Source organism: Carica papaya, chromosome 6 (genome assembly GCF_054855325.1).
Source record: "Carica papaya isolate Zhongbai chromosome 6, ASM5485532v1, whole genome shotgun sequence".
NCBI classification, from domain to species: Eukaryota; Viridiplantae; Streptophyta; class Magnoliopsida; order Brassicales; family Caricaceae; genus Carica; species Carica papaya.
This window is the reverse complement of record NC_142314.1, coordinates 26,474,641-26,501,349: the sequence shown is the minus strand read 5'-3', so window position 1 is coordinate 26,501,349 and position 26,709 is coordinate 26,474,641. Positions and strand designations below refer to the sequence as shown.

General features: G+C 38.0%; 1 protein-coding gene across 1 annotated transcript; it reads left to right on the top strand.

Annotated features, from left to right (window-relative positions):
- The first annotated feature begins 1,909 nt into the window (after positions 1–1,909).
- LOC110807782 (short-chain dehydrogenase ptmH-like) lies at positions 1,910–26,253 on the top strand. The gene is made up of 3 exons (XM_088221891.1): positions 1,910–2,468; positions 25,201–25,360; positions 25,769–26,253. The coding sequence occupies exons 1-3, from the start codon at positions 2,114–2,116 to the stop codon at positions 26,103–26,105; spliced, it is 852 nt and encodes a 283-aa protein (XP_088078017.1). The 5' UTR covers positions 1,910–2,113; the 3' UTR covers positions 26,106–26,253.
- The last annotated feature ends 456 nt before the right edge of the window (positions 26,254–26,709 follow it).

Genomic DNA, 26,709 nt, shown 5'->3' with positions numbered 1-26,709 from the left:
TAAAATGTTTATTATTATATATATCAATCTTAGCTACATGAAAACAAAATTAGCTAAGATAATCTTAATATTACAATAGCAAAAAGTGCTCACATTTATATTATTTATGTAAATTGATAAAAAAATAGTTAACCTTATAAATTAAACAATAGAAGTAAAAATATTATATATTACTTTCTTACAATTCTATATGATATTTTACTATATTATGTCATGATCATTAATTCTAAAATTGCTACTTCTTAAAGTTGTTTATTTTTTATTTTTTTCTTTACTCAATGAAATTTATTTGTGGAAGTTTTAAATTATAAAACCTAATTTTACTAGTGTTTTAGTATTTTTGGTAAATATATATTTAATGATTGAAAAAATAAGTAAGTCTGCATTCCAAAAAAATAAAAAAGCATATTAAGTAATTTAAATGAGAAGTCGCTATCAATGAAATACAAATTTGTGCCGTTGGAGACAATTAAATAGACTATTAATGCCCACACGTGATTTGTCTCTACAAATATTTATTACACCTCCTAATCTTTATTTGCCTAAATTAGATTCTTGTTTCTTAATTATATGATTTATTATTTAAAATTCGACTTTTCTTTATTTTAAAATTAAATTATTGAGTGTCTCTTACGCATATTATATATTTTTTTAAGAAAAAAATGATAATTTTATTAAAAAAAAATAGTATGAATATTATTTTATGCAATCATACATTTTTATGACAAATATTAAATTAATGGTAACTTCAATTGTTTCAAATACCATTTTTATATATTAATTATTTGGTGAAAATTAAGGAGTTAAAATTCAAACTTCACTAATAATTTAGAATTTATTATCTAATTGATATATTATAATTTGTTGGTAATTAATTCATAATGTTTGATTTAGTAAATTTAAATATTTACATATTAATGTACTTATAGAGTTATAAAGATTTAGTTGAATTTTATTTCAATAAATTATTGCTATCTTAACAAAAAAAAAAAATCATTATATTTAAATTTTTTTAATTACAATAAATTAGTATTTAATATAACTTTTTAATTTAATTAAAAGGAAAGTACGTATTTATCATATGAAATAATTGATAAATAGATGAGCTAATTGATTATTAAGAAAATTAGGCATGATAAATAGCTAATTATCTATATTCAAGTCTTAGGTATTGTTTGAATGACGGTTCAATAATGATGATATAATTTTTTCATGATTTTTTTTTTGTTTGCTTGCATTTTTAAACACATGATTTAATTTTTTAGTGGTTGAATCATAGTTTTCAAAATTATAATTTTTTTCATTTTTTCAAAGCATCGATTGGGTAATTTTATGATAGTTTGATAATTTTTTTCGTTTATACTCTTAATTTTTTTATTATTTATAACATTACTCTTCTCTTTAATTTTTTTTAATACTTTTTCTTATATCATTTTTCATCTTTTCAAAATATTGTATATAAATATATATTTAATTATATGTATATATTTTTTATATATAAACATATATTTATATATCTATATTTTTAATTGTATATATTTTATTACATAAATATATAAATTTATATATGTATATATGTAATTATATATAAATACATATATAAATAAATATATAAATAACCAATTATACCTGACATTAATAAATTCTCATTCTCATCCAAGTCATCCAATCAGAATATTAAGGCTATACTAACTCTACTTTGTTCCTCACCTGTAACTCTCATGCTTCATCCAAAAAACCAAAAAAAAAAAAAAAAAAAATGTAATTCTTCCATACTTATTCTCACTCATTCCATCAAGAAATGCTTTTTTCTTCCAATTTTAGATGAGCTATGAATATAAGATTTTTGTTTAAATATATACATCACATCAATACCCAAAGAAATTTATACAGAACACAAGTTAAAAAAACCCCAAAATTTTATTTTATAATATTACGCAATGAAGGAATGATGTGACTGCTATAACTCAATGAAGAATCCTATTGCGGCAAGCAAATCCCACATGGCGAGGTAGCCTCTCCCACAAACTTACTTTCCCGAGCCGTTGAGCAAACCATTTGCCTTTCAGTCTTCCTTCCAGATCTTTCAGGGTGAATCTCATACCATTTACCCATGACTGTAAAGCACATGGAACAAGACGACCAGAAATCAGTGGTTCTAATTACAGGATGCTCGCAGGGAGGCATCGGTCATGCGTTATCACGGGCCTTTGCAGCCAAAAACTGCCAGGTGGTGGCGACGAGTAGGTCGCTGAGCTCCATGGCTGACCTGCAACAAGATCCGAGGTTTTTCCTGCAAGAACTTGATGTTTTATCAGACCAGAGTGTGCATAAGGTTCTGTCAAATGTTGTCGAAAGGTTTGGTCGTATTGATGTGTTGGTTAATAATGCTGGGGTTCATTGTGTTGGTCCACTTGCAGAGGTTCCTCTTTCTGCTGTTCAAAGCACTTTCGACACCAATGTTTTCGGTAATGCCCATATTTGATTCTTCACTGTTTGCGAAATTCCTTTCATTGCAAATATATATATGTATATATGTATATATGTATATATATTGTTGTCTTTGATGGTGGGAAGGACGTTTGGCCATGATTTGTTACTTTTGCAAAAAGTTGACAGTTTGTCTCTCTTATTTGATATTCTTATATGCTAATAGTGAAACAAAGATCAAGTACTGCATAGTGCAATCCAGAGGGCACTATTAACAGCCAGATTAGTTCTATACTCCTTTTTAGGTGCTATGATAATTAGAAGAAGTTCATTTAGTGGAATCTTATGCTTTCTGTTTTGGGGATAATTGAGTATGTTAGTTAGTTTAGCATTTTATATATACAGGTATAGTGGTCAATGTTTGGGAATTCAGATTGAAGTAGTAATTATGGATTCTGAGTTAGTTAATACTGTGCTGCTATCTCCATTTTCTCTGTTATTCAGTTGCCAAACAAGATTCATTTTTTTTTTAAATAAAAAGAAGTATGTTATTATAAACAAAAGTATCAAGGACGTACTGCCCGTATACAAAATAATTACATGTCAATCAAGTGGTCAATAACTATCACAATCTCCTATAAATCTCTCATGTCATGACCCAACAAAATAGAATCAAAAGTATTAATTCATTTATCTCTAATTTCTATAAAGTTAGTTTCAATACCCTTCTCGTATTTCTTTTCTTCTACACTACCTAAAAAATGGTAAACAGAACTAAAAATAAATGTTTTTTCCTTTTACATATACCTGGCTAAGCCCACATTTCCTTACTAACAGTGTCTGTGATAACCCAATTCATTCCCATAAGCCCATACATCGTTATCCAAATATTGTAAACAGCTGGACAATTGAGCAAGATATGATTACATGTTTCCTCATCAGCTTTACATAAATAGCATCTATTTACCAAAGTGTTGCCTCTCTTTTTCAGCATATCAATAGTTAGGATATTTTCTCGAGCTGCTTCCCAAGCAAAAAATGACATTCAAGTGGGAGCTTTTGATTTCCAGATCTGCTTGTAAGGTGCTGTCAGCTCATCCCCTCTCTCTTTACATAAATATTTGTAATATGACTTCACTGACAAGCCCTTTTGCTTGTCTAATTTCCAAATTCTGCTGTCTTTATTCTCCATCAGATTGATTCCAGCTAAATACAGAAGCAAGTTGCATTATTCTTCAACTTTCCAATCCTTCAAATTTCTTTTAACCTGAAGATTCCAACCTCTCCCCCAACTACCACTCTCATACTCTTTCTTCACCAAGATATCTCTCTCACAAGCAATGTTATAAATGTTCGGAAACCTATCCTTCAATTTACCCTCACCCTGCCATTCATCCTGCCAAAAACAAATGCACCCCCCCCACTCCTAACTTGCCACCCAACACACTCCAGGAACTTACTGCCACCCTCACTGCTTTTCTTCCATAGATTCACCCCGTGTGGTTTATGCTTCCCCATTCTCCCCCCACCTCGTCTCCACCACCATTTTCTATAATTTTCCTTCGTCATTGACTAACCTCCGCAACCATTTACCTTGAAATGCACAATTCATCTTCATAATAGATCTTAGACCAAGACCCTCCCCATAAATAGACTTCTTTACATCTTCCCACTTCGCTAGATGGTACTTCCTATTCTCCTCATCATTGCCTCATAAGAATCTACATGGGATGCTCTCAAGTTTAGCCGCAACATTAGCCGGAATAGTTAGAATACAAGATAATAAATTTGAGAATTAGCCAACGTGCTTTTGATCAAAGTAAGCCTCCATTTTTTAGATAAAAAGTTCCTCTTCCAACCCGCAAGTCTCTTCTCAAACATTTCCACTATGGGTTTCATGTATTAATATCTTTGAATTTAGCCCCAAGTGGAAGTCCAAAATATTTTATGGGCAATGTGGTAACCTTGCACCCCAAAACCTCCGCCAAACTCAACTCATCTCTCCTATCGCCAATTCTGACCAATTCCGTCTTCCCTATGTTAATTCTCAAATCAAAAACCAACTGGAAAGACAAAAGGATGCATCTCAAATGCAACAAAGAGAATATATTCGGTTAACAGAAAATGAGGGCATCATCTGCAAAAAAAAAAGATGAGAAACCTTCACCATAGAGTCCCCAACCCCTAATGAGAGGCCTTTAACCAAATTCAGTTTGCCAGCCCTATCCATTAATTTACTAAAAGCTTCCATGACTGTGAGAAATAATAGAGGCGACATTGGATCTCCTTGTCGGAAACCCCATAAGCCCTAAAAAAAGATGATGGACCACCATTCACCAAAACAACAAATGATGTCGTAGATATGCATGTCGTGATCGACTTCCTCCATTTATCCCCAAACCCAAGTCTCTCAAGCATATACATAACAAAATTCCAACATACATGATCACAGGCCTTCTCCATGTCAATCTTACAAATTATATCCTTTTTTTTCTGTCCCACTATATCATCAGCAGTTTCATTGGTCACCATAACCGCATCGAGAATTTGCCTTCCCGCCGTAAAAGCATTCTGATTTTCCCCAGTGACCTCACTTAATACCTTAGACATCCTTTTAGCCAACACTTTGGAAATCAACTTGTAAAAACTTTTCACAAGACTGATCGGCTTGAAATCCTTGATATTGTTGACTCCTATGATTTTTGGGATAATCACCAAGAAAGTAGAATTGATTGATTGAAGAAAGGAGCTTGTTCTATGAAAATCCTAAAATACGGTCATCACCTCATCTTTAATCACATCCTAGAATTCCTGATAAAATCTCATATGAAACGCATAAGGACCCAGAGTCTTATCCCCATTACATTCCTTCAAGCAATTTAGAATCTCCTCTTTCGAAAAAGGAACTTCCAGTCCCACGTTACTGTCAACACTGATCTGTTTGAAAGAAAGATCATCCAGCCGAGGTCTTTGGCCCCCATCTTCCCTGTATAGGTGCTGGAAAAAAGCCATAGTCTTCTGGCTCAAATCAATATTACCTCTGACCCTCTTCCTATTAATCCACATCTCTTCTAGGTAGTTATTTTTTCTCCTATAATTAGCCAAATAGTGAAAATACTTGGTATATCTATCCACCTTTTTAAGCCATTTCTCTCTTGCTTTTTGTCTCCAAGATATAGCTATATCTCTTTTAAGGTTAACTCTCCTTTCCTTCCCATTCTCACTAGGCAAGCCCTTCATATCCATATTATCTAATACCGCAAGCTCCTCAAAGTGCTCTTTAATAATCGTGTCAGCCTTGCTCCCCTCTTCCTTTACCCAAAGCTTGATCTCATTTTTCAATGCCTTCAGTTTGGAAGCAAAAATGTAACTGGTTGTGCCATTCACATTATGTTTCTTCCACACCTCTTCCACCAACATCCTAAGCCCTTCCATTCTAATTCATTTATTATCCAATCTGAACAGATCTGGACCCCAAATAATACCTTCCAGAGTAATACAAATAGGGAAATGGTTCGAAACAGGCCGCTGCAACCTCTTTTGACTAAGCCCTGCAAGCTGCATTAACAAAGTATTAGAAATTAAAAACCGATCGATTCTCGATCAAAATGAGTTATCTCTTGTGTTAGACTGAGTCCATCTGCTCCCCACCAGCGGCAAATCCACCAATTCCATCTTATCCACCAACTTCTTAAACTCCTCAATCCACCCATTTCTCCCCCTATCTAACTTTACAATGTTGAAGTCCATTGCATAACCTATCTTTTTCTTCTCTAGTACCCCTGCAATACACCCTGTGAACGCCCAAGGCTCTCCACCACCACACTGTTCAAATAAATAGGACACTGACCCACCTCCGACTCCTTACATTTGAAATTTTCCCCATCCCACATTAATAATACGCCCCAGCCGCACCCACAGCCGGGATATACACCCACTCCACCTTCTTATTTTGCCATAAGCAGCTTATAATATTCTGTTTCACCTTCTCCACTGTGTTTTCCTGAAGACAAATCACATCCGGCTTCCATCTTCTAATACACCCTTTAATCACACTCCTCTTCTTCTTATCATTTAATTCCCTCTCATTTCAAGAAATTGTTTTCCCAATCATGGTGTTTAATCCCGAAACAGAGCCCCCTCTCCTTTCCTACTGCTTTTTCTCCCTTCATAACTGAGTGGCGACTGAAGCCTTTTTAACTTCTGGATTCCCCCTCCCCCTGCTTCTTTTTAATTTTTTTTTCATATATTTTTTGCCTTTTTCTTCCTCTATATACCTCATTTCAATCTCCTCTATCAAATTGAGTATTCTATCATCCAATCCAAGAAAAGAAACCCCAAACATTTTACTGACCTTTAGGAAATTTTTTTGAACCCACTCAGAGTACAATTTCATCCTGCTTCCCTCCTCTGTCAAGTACATTTGGTCCTGGCTTCCTTGGAGAACATCACACTGAATCGGCAGCACATCCAGGGCTTCTTCTGTTGGGTCATCTATTATCATTATATCATAGAGGTTCAACCTCGGCTCCCTGTACAATATGTCCCCTAGACTATCAATTTCCCCTCATTGCCATTCTCCCCGTTACCGTTTGTGAAATCTCCCTCCATAGGATCGACTCCATCCCCGTCTTCGCTCCTTTCCACACTTTCTTCCTCTTCCCTCACCTTCTCTTCCCCTGCTTCGTCGACTTTCTTCTCCACTTGAGCCCTAGCTTTGCATTCTTCTGTTTTGTTTTCAAGTTCTTTTTCGGGTTCAAACAGAAGTTGCTCCTCTGGGTCCATTGGGGTTTTAATTTTTGGTGACCCGGTTTTGACCTGTTTTGGTCTCTAGATTTGAACTTGTTTTCGACCCGGCTTCTTGCTTGGCCCAGGTTGGTCCACCCATTTTCTTTTTTCAGCTCATAGCAGTCTCCTCCTTCCTTTCGGCCCAAATGATCTGCCTATCTTCGGCCCACTCTTCCTTTTTCCACTAAAAGATTCCCGTCTATCTCCATTCACGTGACCCCCTCCTGATTTATTTTCAAAATTCAAAATAACCTGACCTGCATCTTTTTGACCTGTCTTCTCCTGCCCTACCGAGTTCCCTCCCTGCTCTGGTTAAGACAAGACTTCTGCGAAAGAGACTCCGCATCTCCTCTCCACTCTTAGTTCTAGCTTGATATTACATCCCGAGCATCGAATCACAGTAGCTGGCACCATAGTCTTAGCTCCAGCGTCAATCATTGGAATGCACTTTTTCTTTGTAACCCAATCAGGCAGGACCAGCTTCACTCCAACCACCTTGTGTAGTGCTTCCATCATTTACCACCACCCCTCCGCCTTAACCCCCTCTGGAAGAAACAGTTTGTTCACTATTCCCTTGGGTCCTTCTTTCCCTTCAGAAAACACCAAAAATTCCCCATTCTTGTTTTTGCTAAGCGCCATCCAAAGTGTTCTCCAACTGTTCTGACAGCTCGTTCCCCACACAACCTCCCCCTTTTCCCATATGAACTCTCTGAAGCTCTTCAGCAACCACTCTACATCCTCCTTCTGGAAGAATATGGATTTCCAGAAGCCCCTCCCATTTTCAAAGATCCTAGCACCTCTTCCTTCTGCAACCACTTTAAACGTCTTCTTCTCAACTGCCACAAATCTTCTCAGGTCGACGAACATGACCTTCCAGAGTGACAGTCGCCAGTGGGCGACAGTTGCGAACATTCGCTCTCAGTCCCTCTCTTGCTCTAAGACTCTCTCTCACTTCTCCACTTGCACTTTTTCTTTCCTCAAGAGAAGTATTTCTTCCCATCCATACAAAAACTTCCAACCCACAATCTAGAACATATTTGCCAAACGAGATTCATGATTTGGTCTTTTATTCTTTCTATTGCTGTATTTTGGTTTTAGTTGGAAGTCACCACAGAAAATTTAAGCAGTTATGGTTCATTGCCAGCAATTCTTTTGTGTAGGGAAGCAGGCGTGAGAGGATTAATTTGGGTGAAAAGTTTATGAGCATCATCTCATCTCAAACAATAGTTTTCTGTTATTAATAATAGTTGCTGCTAGCTTTTCAATCTGATGAGTGATGTCAAGGTTTCAAGTTTTGTTTTTTTTGTTGGTTGAAGATACTCCATTCAAACAATTTATAGCTTAGATGCTGGAAATATGCTTGTTGCTTATCCAGGTTATGCACTCAAATTTTTGTTTATCCTTCCCGTCAAGTTAAAGAATATCTATGAGGTCTCTAAAGGGGCTAAACTTCACCTGGGCGGTTTCAGGCTTAACATCCAGCTTCCAACATTTATATTTTTGTGAAACTTATTTGAAAATGTAGAGTTAGTTTAACTATGAGGGAATAAAAATTTAACTCCAGATGACTTTTTTAGGGGGAACTAAAGAAATACAATTCAAGCATGATGAAACTTATAATGTATAGTTTCAGTTTTACTTGAAACCCATTTGAAGTTGAAATTCCATTCTTTTGGAAGTGAATTTTTTCTTCTGGTGAATGCATCATAATCTTGTTAGTACTTCTGTATTTCTTCAAAAATTGCCTCTTTAAGTGATTGAGCAGTGTAAAACACTACCACAACTAGTCAATTACTAGTAAATAAGATACAATTACTAGTAAATAAGATAATGGGCTGTTAAAGCAAGTTTAAGGTACAAATAGGATTTGAGGGGAAAAGAGAAAAGAGAAAGGTTAGGAGAAAAGAGGGCGGGAAACGAGAAAGAGGTATTGAAATAGTTTTAGAGGTTTTCCCTGACTTTGTTCATTGTAACAAACAATTCATAATGCCTCAAGTTTTTGAAGGCAAGTCAGGGAAAATGGCAATAGTAAGAATTGTGTTCTTTTTACACGATTTCATAGAACTCAAGGACTCAATGGTATAGATATGTAAGATACAGGATTTCCAGTCCCAGCAGCAAAAGAAGGGAAACAGATATTTAATTTAAAGTCAGTAAGCAAAATTCCATGTAAAATTCTTTAGAAAATTGTATTTTGGTGAAAACAAGCAAAACAAAGGGTTGCATAAAGGGAGGGAAATAAAAATTTAAAGAAAGAAATGGTGCAGTATTTCAAGAACAAGGATCCTCATTACGTAAAATATATTTTCATAACCAAAAAAGGGTGTCAAAAGAATAGAATCTTAGAAACTAGACAAATTGGCCATTTGAGATTGCCCTTATCTTTGTCCAATTGGAGGTGGCATAAGTTGGAAACTTCTAGTTGCTGTCTTCATTAGCCACCATCTTTTGGACCCATGGTGGTTATGTGGGCAAATTAGTGACTTGCCACCATCTTTGGACCAATCAAAACTGCAGCATAAGGTGCCACCCCATCCTAAGGAAAACAACAACAAAATACAACCCAAATAATTTGGGGTTTTTTAGATGTCTTAAATAGTCCGTACAATGTAAGAACATATAAGAGTACAAAATTACATAAATACCATGTAACACTTTCTAATACTAACGTACTCCATGTCTGACCAGAAAACTGACCAGCAGCAGTCTCCAATCAGTTTCTGCCTTCCGGCTTCAGCTTCCTGGTTGCCGATCAGCCTGCTTCAGTTCTGCCTTCCACCTAATCGCTTTGTGTCACGCTCTAATTCTGCGTTTTGCTACTTGCTCCACTCTGATCTTCGCCTCCGTTCCAGATCTGGTTGGGTAACAGGTCGGCGGAACCAAACTTGTCCAGAGATGGAGGAACCGTGCCGAGCCTGCGCAACACACGGGGTGGACAAGAACTCTGTGTGATCTGCTTCACTTCAAGTTCGCATTGCCGACCTTCTTCTTCTGCCACAAATCCACACACAAACAAGAAGCTTTTTTGGTCGTGATCTACACTTCGCGCAGATCTGCCTGAGTAGACTAAGCCGAGCCGTGTCTAGTCCAAGTCGACTTGAGCTGCTGTCCAAATCGTGTCGCTTCTGGACCAAGCCGAGTTTGAGCCGAATTCGAGCCATTTTTAAGTTGAGCTTGAGCCGTTTTTAGCCGAGTCCAAGTTATTTTTAGCCAACTTTGAGCTGGACCCAAACTGTTTTTGAGCCAAACCCGAGCTATTTTTGAGTCGAGCCGAACTGAGCTAAACTGCTACTTAACAAATTTGGTTTCAGTTTGTATCATTTTTTGGACATCTTTGGGTACTGATTAGAAGGATGACTCTTCAGAACTTGGTTTGCAAGTTGAGCATTTGTGATATTCTCACATAAACTTAAGAGGGTTGTTAGCTATCATAATTTATTATTTAATTATTTTAGTTTATTATTTAATTATTTGATAGTATGTAATTAGAATTTTATGAGAATAATAATCTCATATAATTAGAAATTTAGTAGAATAAAAATTTTTCTATCAGTAAGATAAGAATTTTATAAATATTCTAAGTATAATAACGTAATTGGTGAAAAATAAAAGTATTATTTTTTCTCCAAAAATCAAAAGTCTTCTAATTTGATTGGTGGAAGGAAAAAAGAATGTCAAGTTAGTGATGTTATGGTATCATGTGGTAAAAAGCTTGAAAGATGGCTATAGACAATTTTTATATGCTTACTGACCAATGTCTTTCAACTAGTAAGCTTTTTCAACTTTTGGACCAAGTTAAGTATTATCTCTTAAAGGTATCAAGAGCCATTTAAGTCAATAACTTATCTTTTGATTTTATTACTATTCAGAGAATGATAATGCACAAGAAATCACCATGTTCCATCCACTTCTTTGGCTAGGAAGACCCAGGAAGGAAATGGAGAATGGCTTGGCCTTATAGTTCCTTCTCCAAAATCTTTGCTATGTGTTTCTCAATCTCATCTTCTTGGAGATAGGGGTACCAATAAGGCTTTAGAATACGTGGTCAATAGTTGGGTGATTGTATGCTTTTTGGGGAGGTAGGCCATTCAACTCATCAAAAAGTAGTTCAAATTCTATCAACAGACTTGTGAAGTTGGCCCATGGGGTTTAGGCCATGACATCGATTATCTTGGCACTCTTGCTGATTCTAGCTTGATGGATACCTTGGAGGTAAATAACCCTTCCGTGATGGTGGAATGACATCTCCATTGCTATGAAATCACTCTAAAACCACTCATGGGTAATATATTAAATCCAAGAACAAGGAATTGCGTTCAGTGTCACCTAAACATTCTTGCATATACTGAGGCTTTGAACATGCCAATTAGCCACCGTGATATGAAGCATCTTGGGGTTCCATGACTAGAGCTAACTTCGTGACCAATACTTCATTGATGAAGTAGTGCATGCTTTCTAAGTCTATCAAGATTAATAAAGGTAGCCTTGTAATGTAGCTTGCACATGCATTTTCTAAGATGCCGAAGACCCATGATTATGTGGATTGAGATTACCAATTCTTTAATTCCATCTCTAGCTCAGATGAATCATGGTGCTCCTTGTCATCCCCGAACTCAAGTCAAAATAGTTTGACGGAGAATGTAATTCATTGTTGTCGTCAAGTGCTATTGGTGTTATAACTCAACTTTGACTGTATTATGGTTCTGAAATCGTTGATAAAAATCTAAACCTCTTGTGTCGATTTAGTGCTAAAGCTTAGGCTGAGAGCTGCCCGATTCTCATTTGGTACTCTGTCATGGACACATATTACTGCAATTTCACCCGTTTGCTTAACTTCCTGCTGTATCCCGGTGGTTGTTAATGAAGTTTGCAATGTTTTCTAGATTCATCCCATATCATCTCTAGAGAGTTTGTTTCCAATTTGTGGAACCAAAATTAGCATCTTTCTCTAAGCGGAATGGTACTGGTGATAACTCTTGATTTAAAAGAATTTTGATTGAATGACTTGATCGATTTTTTGTCATTCTTTCATCGAATAAATAGATAAATGTACAAAAGTCAAAAGATTAATTTTCAATAATTTATAATGATTAAGGTTGATATCTCTCTTACTACAACTATATAATCTAATTATGGAAAGATATAAAATATACAGTTTTAAATGCTTTTTAATATAAAATACACATGCTGTATACATTAAATGCTTTTATCAATTTGTCTACTAGAAATTGATGACATTGTCGAGTAAGTGACTTAGTAAATACATTAGTAATTTACAAAGTTGTGAAAACATGTGAAAGAGAAATAACATAATTATGGATATTCTCTCGAATGTAATGGCAATCCACTTCAATGTGTTTAATACGTTTATTGTAAACTGGATTAGTAGCAATCTGAATAGCACATATATTATCTGCACGAAGAGGAGTAGGAGCAGATTGAAGGAACCTGAGCTTAGTCAATAACCTTCTAAACCAAGTAATTTCAGAGCATGCAGTAGACATGGCACGATACTCAAATTCGGTGAAAGATTTAGAGATCCAATCTTATTTCTTGCTCTTCCATAATATCAAAATATCTACAAGAAATATACACTAACTTGTGACAGATTGACGAATATTTGGACAAGTAACCTAATCCGTGTTGCTAAAAGTACTAAGTTGTATAGAAGATCTAGCAGGAAAGAATAAACCTCGACATAGAGAACCACGAAGATATTTGATGATGCGACAAACTGCAGACAAATGAAGATGTCGCAGAGAGTGCAGAAATTGACTAACTTGTTGCACAATAAAGGAGATATCAAGTCTAGTAATAGTCAAGTAGTTTAAGCTCCCCACTTATTTTCGATACAAAGATGGATCAAAAGTAGTTCTCCCTCTTCTTTATAGTACTTAACATTCATTTTCAGAAGGGTATCAATTGATGAAGAATCCTGAAGACTATCCAAAGAAATTAAGTTTTGAACATATTTATGCTGAAGTAGGAATCTACGAGAAGAGTTAGAGTGAACTTCTAATCGTAAAAAATATGTAAGTTGGCCAAGATCCTTCATATGAAATGAATCACGAAGATGATGCTAAAGTTGAGTAATCAATAAAGAATCTGTTCCTGTTATAACAATATAATCAACATAAACCAGTAGAAACACAATTCCAATAGAAGTTTTATGCAAGAATAAAGAACAGTTATATTGACTTTGGACAAACTTAAATTGAAGTAAGGTAAATCAAAACTTCTCAAAGCATGCAAAGAAAGTTTGTTTTAAATCATACAATGAGTGACTCAACTTACAAATTTTAAAAGTAGATGAAGAGAACATGTAGCGCCCGGGAAATTGAAGAAGGAAAAAAAAAAAGGGGGCCATGTCAGCAGCCACGTCAGCAGACCCAGTCAGCAGTCCCGGCCAACCAGGACCTGCCACGTGCAGGTACCAGTAGTGCGTTTCAGTTCCCAGGAAAAAAAATTCAGGAAAAATTAGGAACAGCCTGTGGGCGCACTGTGAAGCCGTGTTCGGACCCCGAAACGAGTAAGGACCCCTCATCCTATTTCCTATCACGGTATTAAAGTTCAATAAATGATAAAATGGTATTTCATGAATCAACTAATGTGTAAAATTGCTTAAGGTCGCTAATGGAGCCCGAGTCTAGTGTGGTTGTCGGTTAACTGTTATTTGGTCTGTTTTACAGTTTTAAATGCAGTATGAGGTTTGATGTTTTCATTTTATAGTTTCGTGTGCATATTTTACTGTTTTATTGATTATGGATTGAATGACCGGGATATTGATGCTGTATGTTGTCTGTTTGGCATAAATTACCATTTTGCTTGTTTGTATGTGGATTGATGATGCTGACTGAGGAAAAAGAGAATGAAAGATTATGTAAATGGGTAATTGTATAACGTGGTCAGCCTGACTAGATATCCTGGGAGATGGTGGACGGACCGGGTTCGTAGAGAACTCTACCAGGATTGTGGTCTCCCATACCGGACGGGGTATGAAGATCTTATGTGTTTTGGCGCCCATACCGGACGGGGTATGGGGACGGCCCGTTTCACCCTCATACCGGACGGGGTAATGAGGTTTATAGTTTTAGCGCCCATACCGGACGGGGTATGGCGACGGCCCTGAAATATGATTTCAAGTGTTAAGGGTTAACGGGTAGCTGGACCCCTATGGATCCCCATGGATACTAGTGGGCTGGTAAAAGAGGAAAAATATGTTGTGTAACGATTGAATTACAAAAGGCTTGATAAGTATTATGTTATACAGTTCATATATGATTTCATGATGATGATAATGTTATTGCTTTCGTATACTGTTGTATGGATTCCATCGAGGTAAGTAGATGGTGAAGAATTTATTATTGATAAAAGAATTTGTTGTAAATTATGCTCCATTGGTCTTTTTGTGTTTTCTACCCACTTTTACCTCCGTGACGGTGAGATATCGTGATGTCTTTACTGGGATAGTGTAGCTCATTCCTTATTTAATCATTTCAGATCAGGAAGACATTGTTCCCGAGCCGGTTCCGCAGGAGGACGACGAAGGGGACGCCTAAAGACTCCATAGTCATATTCGTAGCTTTTACTTTCAAGTTTCTCCTTTAGGTAGTTTGATCTTTTATATTTTGTGAGCACGTTTTTGGTTTTAGTGTAAGGGATGTTAATCGAATTTTGACTTCGCTTCCGCATTTGATATTTTTAGTATAGATTCCATTTTAAATTTTCGGGGCCGTTACAGTTGGTATCAGAGCCGCATTTCCTCGGATCCATCCCTTACACAATAGTGCCTTAGAGTAATACTCACCGATATATCGTTACTCAATCATTTCTTGTGAATGCAAGTACACGGGAATGAGGAGAGGAAGGCCCCCACTAAACCGAGCGGCCCAAGATAATTCGCTTCGGGAGGATTTAGACAGACTATTTGAGATGGTGGAGGCTCTCGTAGCTGCCCAGCAAAGGCAAGAGGAGAGAAGGGAGTTACCCGGACCTCCTCCGCTAGCGCAGGTTGAGCCCCCGCTACAGCAGGCTGATCCCGAGCCACCCCGGCAGGAGCTTGTTCCTCCACAGTACCACCCGGCACCACAGCCGCGGTACGACCCGGTACCACAGCCAAGGTACCAGCAGGCGCCGCCACAGCACATTCCAGTACCCCCACCACATCAGCAGGTGCCACCACAGGGTCCCCCAGTTCACCCTCAGCCGGCCCCAGTCCCTCTACCTCGGGACCCCGCTCCTTCCTTGATCGACCCCGGCTTCATAGAGGTACGGAAGACTGAACCCTTCTACTTTTGCAGGGGGATCCTCTTTTGAAAAGGCCCAATACTGGCTGGCAGAGACTGAGAGAGCTTTCGAGACCTTGGGAGTAGTTCCTGAGCAGAGGGCTGCCATTGCCTCCTACATGCTGGTAGGGGAAGCAGTACACTGGTGGGAGCTCAAGCGGGCCACCCTGCCTACACCAGCTACTTGGGAGCAGTTCCTAGCGGTCTTCCATGCGGAGTATTTCCCTAAACACATCCAACACCTAAAGAAAATGGAGTTTGCTCAATTGGTCCAGGGAAACATGACAGTGTCGGAGTATGCCCGTAAGTTCCTGGAGCTGGGCCGACATGCCCCGGAGACATTGGTGGATGAGGGCCGAAAGGCCAGGAAATTCCAGTGGGGTCTCCGCCCGGAGATCAGACAACACTTACTGGAGATGGAACGTTGAAACTGTGCATTGATTACAGAAGGATAAACAAGGTAACAATTAAGAACAAATACCCTCTTCCCCGGATTGATGACCATTTCGATCAGTTGCAGGGTGCACAGGTCTTTTCTAAAATAGATCTACGATCAGGTTACCATCAGGTAAAGGTAAGAGCAGAAGACATCCCCAAGACGGCATTCCGAACCAGGCATGGACACTATGAGTTCCTGGTTATGCCGTTTGGGCTAACCAACGCCCCGACCATCTTTATGGATCTAATGAACAGGATCTTCAGAGAGTTCTTGGATCAATTTGTCATCGTGTTCATCGATGATATCTTAGTTTACTCAAAAAGTAGAGAAGAACATGCCATCATCTTGCCCAAGTCCTACAGGTACTCAGGGAAAAGAAGTTGTATACAAAGTTGAGCAAGTGTGGATTTTGGTTCGAGCAAACCGCCTTCCTAGGACATGTTATATCGAAGGAAGGGGTGTCAGTGAACCCCGAAAAGGTTGAAGCGGTACTTGGTTGGGAAAGGCTGACAACAGTTAAGAAAATTCGCAGTTTTCTAGGGATGGCAGGTTATTACCGCCGGTTTGTCGAAGGGTTCTCTAGTCTAGCAGCTCCTCTAACCCGACTCACAAAGAAGAATGCAAAGTTTGAATGGAATGAGAACTGCGAAAGGAGTTTTTCAGAGTTGAAGAAGCGACTGACTACTGCACCAGTGCTGGCTCTACCGAGTGGATCAGGAGGGTACACAGTTTATAGTGATGCCTCCTATCTGGGTCTGGGTTGTGTCCTGATGCAGCATGGAAAGGTTATAGCATATGGGTCTAGACAGCTAAAGAATCATGAGAAGAACTATCCTACCCATGACTTGGAGCTTGCCGCAATCATACACGCCTTGAAAACCTGGCGCCATTATTTGTATGGAGAGACCTTTCAGATCTACACCGATCATAAGAGTTTGAAGCACATCTTCACTCAGAAGGATCTCAACATGCGTCAGAGAAGGTGGATGGAACTCCTCAAGGACTATGATTGTGACATCCTATACCATCCAGGTAAGGGCAACGTAGTGGCCGATGCCCTCAGCAGGAAAAGTGCAGGCACCCTAGCCCATCTGATGGTTTCAGAATGCAGGTCCATTGGGGCTACGCAGCAGGTTCGCCTGCGAGATCTGAAGAGAGTCACATGTTTGGGCCACCTAGCAGCCCAACCCGAGTTAATCCAAAGAATAAATGAAGCCCAGTCGGTCGACCCCGCCCTAGTAACCCGCAAGAAGGATGCTAGAACAAGGAGTGAGCTCAGAATTTCAGATCTCTGCCGACGGATTGATTCGCTTCGAGGACAGAGTGTGTGTCCCGGACGACAGTGAGTTAAAAAAAGACATCATGACAGAGTCCCATAGTTCAAGGTTTGCCATGCATCCAGGAAGTACAAAAATGTACCAAACTATGCGACCTCGGTTTTGGTGGAATGGGATGAAGAGAGATATAGCCGACTTTGTATCTAAGTGCTTGGTATGTCAGCAGGTCAAAGCAGAACATCAACGCCCAGGTGGGTTACTTCAGCCTTTACTGATTCCAGAATGGAAGTGGGAACACATCACCATGGATTTCGTGTCGGGACTACCCAAGGCACGATCGGGACATGATGCTATATGGGTAATTATTGACCGACTCACTAAGTCTTCCCACTTCCTAGCCATCAGAATGACTGATTCTTTGGACAAGTTGACAAGAATGTATATCCGGGAAATAGTCAGACTGCATGGAGTCCCAGTAACAGTGGTATCCGACAGGAATCCCAGATTCACTTCTCGGTTTTGGAATAGTTTCCAGCAAGCTATGGGAACAAAGCTGTCTCTTAGTACAGCCTTCCACCCCCAAACTGATGGACAATCAGAGAGTACAATTCGTATGCTTGAGGATATGATCCGAACTTGTGTCCTTGACTCTGGGGGCCATTGGGACGACTATCTACCACTGATAGAGTTTGCCTACAACAACAGCTACCAAGCAAGCATCGGCATGGCCCCATACGAGGCGCTATACGGGCGTCTTTGCAGGTCACCGATTTGTTGGGAGGAAGTGGGTGATAGAAGATTGTTTGGCTCGGATTTGGTAGAAGAGACCACCTCCAAGATAGTTAAAATCAAGAAGAACATTCAGACAGCTCAGAGTAGGCAGAAGAGTTATGCTGATACCCGGAAGAGAGACCTAGCTTTTGAGAAAGGCGACCGGGTGTTTCTTAAGGTCACCCCCTTCAAGGGAATTAGTTGGTTCGGCAGGAGGGGAAAACTAAGCCCCAGATATATTGGACCCTTTGAAATCTTAGACAAGATTGGTACCACTGCCTACAGACTTGCACTGCTTCCGGAGCTCTCCCGAGTTCATAATGTGTTTCACGTATCTATGCTACGTAAGTACAACCCGAACCCTTCTCATGTCTTGGCTCATGAACCGCTCCCACTCCAAAAGGATTTGTCTTATGAAGAAGTACCGGTCGGTATCACGGACCGAGAGAGCAAAATACTCCGCAACCGGGAAATATCATTTGTAAAAGTCGTGTGGCAGAACCACACGCTTAGGGAGGCCACTTGGGAACTGGAATCAGAAATTAGGGCCCAATATCCCCATCTGTTCGATCAAGAGTAACGAGGCAAATTTGGGGACCAAATTTCTTTAAGGGGGGGAGAGTTGTAGCGCCCGGGAAATTGAAGAAGGAAAAAAAAAAAAAAAAAAAAAGCGGGCCACGTCAGCAGTCCCGACCAACCAGGACCTGCCACGTGGCAAAACCACATCGATCGGGGACGGGCCACGTTGGCGATCTGCGTACGCGCGATCGGACGGCCCAGATCAAGCGTGCGTACGGACGGCCCAAATGAAATCGCACGGACGGCCCAGATTCAATCAAAAACGGACGGCCCAGATTAAATCAAAATGGACGGCTAAGATCAAAAGGCAAAAGGGTATAAATAAGACCCCCACACCAGACCACAAAACCCTAGCCGCTTGCCCTCGCCGGAGAAGACGAACCAGAAGCCGGCTGCCGATCGAGGTAAATTTCATACCCCCGACTCGTTTTTCCATGCTGATTTCCCCTGTGGCCAAATCGGAGCTAAAATCCCGGCCAAACAGCCGGAAAACACGGCTGAAACCCAGCGGCGCCACCGCGCCCCTCCTCGATTTTTGCCTCCGATGAGGCCCTTCCCGGCCTCCGTTTAATGCAATTTTTATATCACCGTAATCACCATTCTTTTCTCTACAGGTTGATCGGAGCCGAATCAGCAAAATACGAACTTCACCGGAGAGCCGCCGCACCCGAGAGTACCGAAACGAGTAAGGACCCCGAAACGAGTAAGGACCCCTCACCCTATTTCCTATCACGGTATTAAAGTTCAATAAATGATAAAATGGTATTTCATGAATCAACGAATGTGTGAAATTGCTTAAGGTCGCTAATGGAGCCCGAGTCTAGTGCGGTTGTCGGTTAACTGTTATTTGGCCTGTTTTACAGTTTTAAATGCAGTATGAGATTTGATGTTTTCATTTTATAGTTTCGTGTGCATATTTTACTGTTTTATTGATTATGGATTGAATGACCGGGATATTGATGCTGTATGTTGTCTGTTTGGCATAAATTACCGTTTTCTTGTTTGTATGTGGATTGATGATGCTGACTGAGGAAAAAGAGAATGAAAGATTATGTAAATGGGTAATTGTATAACGTGGTCAGCCTGACTAGATATCCTGGGAGATGGTGGACGGACCGGGTCCGTAGGGAACCCTACCGGGATTGTGGTCTCCCATACCGGACGGGGTATGGAGATCTTATGTGTTTTGGCGCCCATACCGGACGGGGTATGGGGACGGCCCTGGAATCTGATTTCAAATGTTAAGGGTTAACGGGTAGCGGGACCCCTATGGATCCCCATGGATACTAGTGGGCTGGTAAAAGAGAAAAAATATGTTGTGTAACGATTGAATTACAAAAGGCTTGATAAGTATTATGTTGTACAGTTCATATATGATTTCATGATGATGATAATATTATTGCTTTCGTATACTGTTGTATGGATTCCATCGAGGTAAGTGGATGGTGAAGAATTTATTATTGATAAAAGAATTTGTTATAAATTATGCTCCATTGGTCTTTTTGTGTTTTCTACCCACTTTTACCTCCGTGACGGTGAGATATCGTGATGTCTTTACTGGGTTAGTGTAGCTCATTCCTTATTTAATCATTTCAGATCAGGAAGACATCGTTCCCGAGCCGGTTCCGCAGGAGGACGACAAAGGGGACGTCTAAAGACTCCATAGTCATATTCGTAGCTTTTACTTTCAAGTTTCTCCTTTAGGTAGTTTGATCTTTTATATTTTGTGAGCACGTTTTTGGTTTTAGTGTAAGGGATGTTAATCGAATTTTGATTTCACTTCCGCATTTGATATTTTTAATATACATTCCATTTTAAATTTCCGGGGCCGTTACAGAACAAACCAAGAGGAGGTGTGATATAGATATCCTCTTTGAGATTACCATGTAGAAAAGCATTATTGACATCCATTTGTTTGAGTAGCCAACTCTGTGAAGTAGCAATGACAAGAATTATCTGCACAGTAGTCATTTTAGCCACAGGAGCATATATCTCCTTATAGTTCACCCCATACTCATGTTGATTACCAAGGGCAACTGACATATCCTTATAACGCTCAAGAGTCCCATTAAAGCGAAGCTTGAGTGAGTAAATCTACTTACATCTAATAGGTTCGACTGTAGGTGGACATGGAACAATGTCCTAGGTATGGTTATCTTGAAGAGGCTAAAGTTCCTCGTGCATTGCTTGTTGCCAACACTCATGCGTAATTGCTTGTGAGTAAGAAGATGGAACCATAATAGAAAATAAAGCAGCACTAATTGATGTATGATAGGAGTCATGCCAATTAGGAGGACAAGAGACTCTAGTGGAGTGTCTCAAGGGTGATGGTATAGGATCTGATAGTGGATCTGGATTAGGAAGGAGCAACTGCGAAGAACGTCGTTCATACACATATCCATGCTTGAACTGATTAGGAGAAGAAGAAAAATAATCAAAATTAAGAAAAATAGCTATATTAGGGAATGATTGATCACGAGTAGGAAAGAAAAATTAATTTTTAAAGAAAATGACATTATGAGAAACATGCAGCTTCTTAAAAGAACCATAGTAAAAAAACTTTTGTGATTTGTACTGTATTTGAAAATTGCATATTTGACAGATTGAACAGAAAGTTTATGGTGTTCATGAGGGGACAAGTGAACGAAACAAACACAGCCAAATGTATGTAGATGGCCATAGTGAGGATGTTGTTGATAGAGACGAAAATAAGGAGAGTCGAAGTTTAGAAATTGAGAAGGTAGTCTATTAATAAGATAAGTTGCTGTAGATAAAGATTCTACCCAAAACTAAGGTGGGACAGAAGATTCAAGTAACAATGTGCAAGTAACTTCTAAGAGGTGAGGATTCTTTTGCTTCGCCACACCATTTTGTTGAGATGTATGTTGACGAGAATGTTATGAGAAGATACCTTTTTCATTTAGAAATTGATGAAATATATTAAACATGTATTTTCTACTAGAATCAGATTGAAAAATTTTAATAGCAGTAGAAAATTAAATTTCAACAAATGTAATTTGTTGAAATGACCTCAGATTTGGAACAAATAAAATAAATTTAAGTAAACTAACTATGGTCATCAATAAATATCACAAAATACTTATAATGTGCATGAGAAATTAGAGGTGTGATTCTCCATAGATCACTATAAATAATTTCAAAGTATTTATCTACAAGACTATCAACAATGGAAAATGGAAGAATTTTACTACTCAATTTACAAGTTGTACAATCAAAAGAAAGACCAGAAAATTGATATTTACTGCCTAATAATCCAGAATTCAACAAATAAGATATTACAATCAAATTGAGGTGTCTTAAACGTTTGTGCCACACTTCACTATTATTAATGACAGTAAAACAAACTAAGGAAATATTATTAGAAGTGGAAATATACAGAAGAAACAAGAGTCCAACTTTAGGCCCCTTCACGATCACCATCCTCGATACCTAATCCTGCACACAACAATCATCACAAGAGAAATATACATCATAGTTAATACCAACTAACTAACCAATTGAAAGAAGATTATCAAAAAGTCCAGGTGATAGATAGACATTGTTAAAAATTGGAATAATATCACCCACCGCAATAATGGACAGATTGTTTCCATTTGCAATAAGTTCTGAACCATGATATAGACAAACATTTTTCAGCAAATTAGCTAAATTAGTTATGTGATTTGATGCAACAGAATCACCGTGATATAGACAAACATTTTTCAGCAAATTAGCTAAATTAGTTATGTGATTTGATGCAACAGAATCAGCAAGCCAAGTTTTAGATAAAGAATTACCATTACTTTAAATTATCAGGACTGATAAGACTGAAACTATCATTTGTTGCACCTTTTTCGGAGTAAGAACAATATTTTGATTGATTGCTGATGTAACCGAGGGTCTAGTCTGAGTCTGATAATTTGAAGAGCTACCAATAATTGCTTGAAAAGCAGTGGTCTTGCGATTTCGAGGGCAAATTGAATATTTTTTGATAATATGTCATTGCTTTTTGTAATAATTGCAAAATTTCTCAGTACAGTTTACAATAATATGCTTATAATTTTTGCAACTAAAACATTGAGCCTTGCTCATATTTCTTCCCTTGCCTTTTCCTTAAGCTGAAAAGAACATGTGTTCTAGCAATCTTATTTTGTTCAAGAGTGGTTTGTGTAAGAAGATGTTTTTCACGAATTAAAGAACTGAAACACATATCCAAGGAGGGAGGGTGGTGACAATTTATTAGATTAGAACAATCCTTTTCAAATCTAATTTTAGCTTCACTAAAAATTGATCATGCTTGCTGATGTTATGAACAGTTAAAACATCAGTTAGAGAATCTTTAAACATATCTGCATAAATTATATCTGAAAATTTTAAAAACTAGAAAAATATTCCTTAATAAATAGACTCCCCTAAGTATAATTTGCAATATTACACTCCAATTGAAATCTCCTGGCTGAATTTATTTGATTGTACAATTTCTTCAAATACTCCCACATTGTCTGTGTAGTCTTGTAGGGACGTAAATTAAGAATCTATTGAGATTCACATGCCCCAATGATCTAAGACATCACCCTAGCCTCCTTGATATTCCATTGCTCCAAATTAGTAGTATCTTTGGCACTGGATCAACGCCATCAAGGTGTTCCCATAATTCTTTTCTAGTGATAGATAATCAAAATTGAAATTCTCATGTTAAATAACTCTTTTCCGTTAATTTAACACAAAATTTATATTTATCATCAAATATTTCCATTATATAAAATAATTCAAATTAACTCAAATTTAGAGAGATCAGCAATTCAATATACCTGAATGATTACTACAATATGGGAGTTTCCTCTCCACTCAAACTTGGTCTGCAATCTCAACCAAAAGAAGTAAAAAATTGCTTTGAAGAAAAATCACACAGATGAAGACTTGCAATATGCAGGTAGCTAAAACTCTAATAACACCAAGAACAAAAAAAATCATAAAACTTTATGATCAGGGCTCTGATACCATGATAACTTTTGATTTAGAAGAATTTTGATTGAATGATTTGATTGATTTTCTGCCCCTCTTTAATTGAATAAATAAGTGAATGTGCAAAAGTTCAAAGACTAATTTTCAGTAATTTACAATGATTAAACTGATATCTCTTTGGGTACAGTTATATAATCTAATTATGCAAAAATATAAAATATATAGACTGTATAAATTAAATATTTTTTTTATCTATGGCAACAGCTGGCCCCACCTTATCTTTCTCTATTGTTTTCTGATGCTGGAAAAAATTCTAGTACCACTTCAGCAGACAGTCGCATCAGAGTGCTCTAAGTGAAGTTTGGCAAATTTAGGGACCATTCTGCCACTGTCTGCTCCTTCCCCTGCTCAGCTGGCCCCTCGTCTCTGTCCTGTGAACTGCCCGTGGAATCAGTTGTTTCTAACCTTGGCTGCTGACAATTCTCAGGAAAGATTCTCAAATCTGTACCTTGGTCTCTTGTTGTTTCTCTGTGCATGTTTGATCCTCCTCCTGGTATTGTTTTAGGAAGAGTTCAAACTCCTCTTGAAAGGTCTTGAGATCCTCCATGAAGTACCTTGATGGTAGTTTGTCATGGTCCTGTGGCTGGGATTGAATCAAGGGACTCTCAACCTTGAAGTTGGTAAGCAAGCTAGAAACCTGGTTGCTAAATTTCAGCCTAGGCGGCTTATGATGAGTCTCCTTAAGAGAATTTCAAATCTTAGACTGAACCTCTTAATTTTTAGGTTTACTAGCCAATACTTTTATTAATCATAATAAGCATTGTTATGGGAAGCTATTATACTTCTATCTCTATTGGATTACTGAGATTTCTAGACCCTGTTTCACTAATCATCCTAGATAAGATTTTCAGAATAAATCATCCTAAATGTTTCTAGACCTGCCACAATCCTGCGTTATCTTGCTGCGACTTCCTTTCCTGTGAATCATGTGGGAATAAACTATTCCTGCATTAACTTCTTCGCTTGTCAGCGGCAGTATCCATGACAAACTTATTACTTCATTCCCAAATAAAATGGAAAATTTTCACCACAAGAGTTTTGTCCTTTCATGAAATTATCTTACCTGAACTTATAATTTCTCATTATTTTCACCAGTTCCTGAATCTGGGTCAGCTTCAACTTTCTTGCTCTAAAGGCAAAATATGGCCTACCTAGTTTTATGGAATCTAAAAGTAAGTTAGAAGACTAAGAAATTTGCATCTAACAATCTGCCGCTTACTGCCGAAACATTTTTCTTACTGTTCTCACAGCGATGCAGGCACCTTGAAAACAAATCATGGCCAGGAGATTGTTTCTTTCTATCATGAATCTGTTTTTTTCTATCATGAATCTGGTATCTCATTTGATTATGATATATCTGTTTGTCCTAATATCGAAATAAGACATTTGCTTGACAGCTACTGTGAGGATCTTTTCGCTTTAGCAAAGATGTTCATTTAAGTTGCCATTTTTTCGTTTTATTCCATTTTGACTCAAAGTTGACAGCAGAACCACTACCTGTTTTCTTGATATAGATAGTTCAAATTGATCCAATGCATAAATATTTTTTTTTTAAAAAGCTTTGGCTTCCTATTACTCCTTTAATTATGAGGTTTCATATGTACAGGTTCTTTGAGGATGATTCAAGCTGTTGTCCCTCACATGGCATCTAGGAAAAAGGGAAAGGTTGTGAATGTTGGAAGTGTTGCCGCTCTGGCACCTGGACCATGGGCTGGTGTCTATACTGCCTCAAAAGCTGCTCTTCATGCCCTGACTGATACCATGAGGTTCCATAGAATTTGACACATTTGCTCTTCTGTTATTGCTTTGAAGAATTTTCTTGAATCCCTCTAGTGGGATGGCTTTGTCCTCTGACGTATTAAGCATAAGTTATAATATTATTGGAAATGCTGGATTCTGCCTCATTGAGTTAAATCAATAGAGAGCATTCTAATGTAGGTCCAATGGGGGGTTATTTAACAGTTTTTTCTTTTACTGAATTCTGAAACAAGTATCAGAAATCATTATAACATCTTTTCTGGTATTTACCCTTGTTTAGAAGTATAATTTGAAATGAAATGATAGCTGCAGGGAACTAGATCACTTTGTTTGTTTTCCAGCTTGAAGTTTATTTGTTTAGGTTCTAATTTCAGTCAGGAACAGTATAAAGCTCATTGCGACCTTGTTATATGCAGATTGGAACTCCGACATTTTGGGATTGATGTCATTAATGTTGTCCCTGGAGCTATTAGGTCAAATCTAGGAACAAGTTCCATTGCCAGCTTCAACCAGATGCCTGAGTTGAAGTTATACAAGCCCTTCGAAGCGGCAATCCAGGAGAGAGCATATTTTTCACAAAGATCCAAGCCCACTCCTACAGATGTGTTTGCAGACAATACTGTAACAGCAGTACTAAAGAAAAAACACCCTGCTTGGTTTGCATCTGGTCAATATTCCACAATAATGGGTATTATGTATCATTTGCCACTTTTTGTGAGGGATTTTATCATTAAGGTGGCCATGAAAGGTTGATCTCCCATGGCACTAAGGGTGATGTATTGAGTCTGTTATTGTATAAATGTTCTTTAACTGATACTCCCATGTCTCCAATTCTGACGGAAGTTGTTAGTGTCAATAAAGTTTGGAGCAGCCGGCAATATTGGTTCATGGCTGCAGGTAATGTGTTTCTTTTATTTTGGTTGCCTACTGTAGCCTATATATAAATTTGATGATGGTAATTGGTTATCGTGAACACATATTGATCATTCAATTAAGGAGAAGACTTAAGAAGACTTGAAGTAATACCCAAAGGCTCAATTATTTAAATGAAAAATTATTTTGTACAATTGATGAAATATTAATGTCATATTACATTTTTATCAACGGTATGAATTAGATTTGATTCTATAAATTGTATTGGTTTTCAGTAAGCTATTATTGTACTGCTAAATCTGTATGTTTCTATTTAAAAAATAATAATTTTTGTCTGATGTAGATTTGAACTCCTTAGGAAAATAATTCATGCTGGCAAAAAAACTTCAAAAATTGATAGGGTTAGTTTATATGATTTAGCCACCTTTATGTTTGGCAAAATATATGTTGCTAAACCTTCATATTTATGGTCAATAACCTTTAT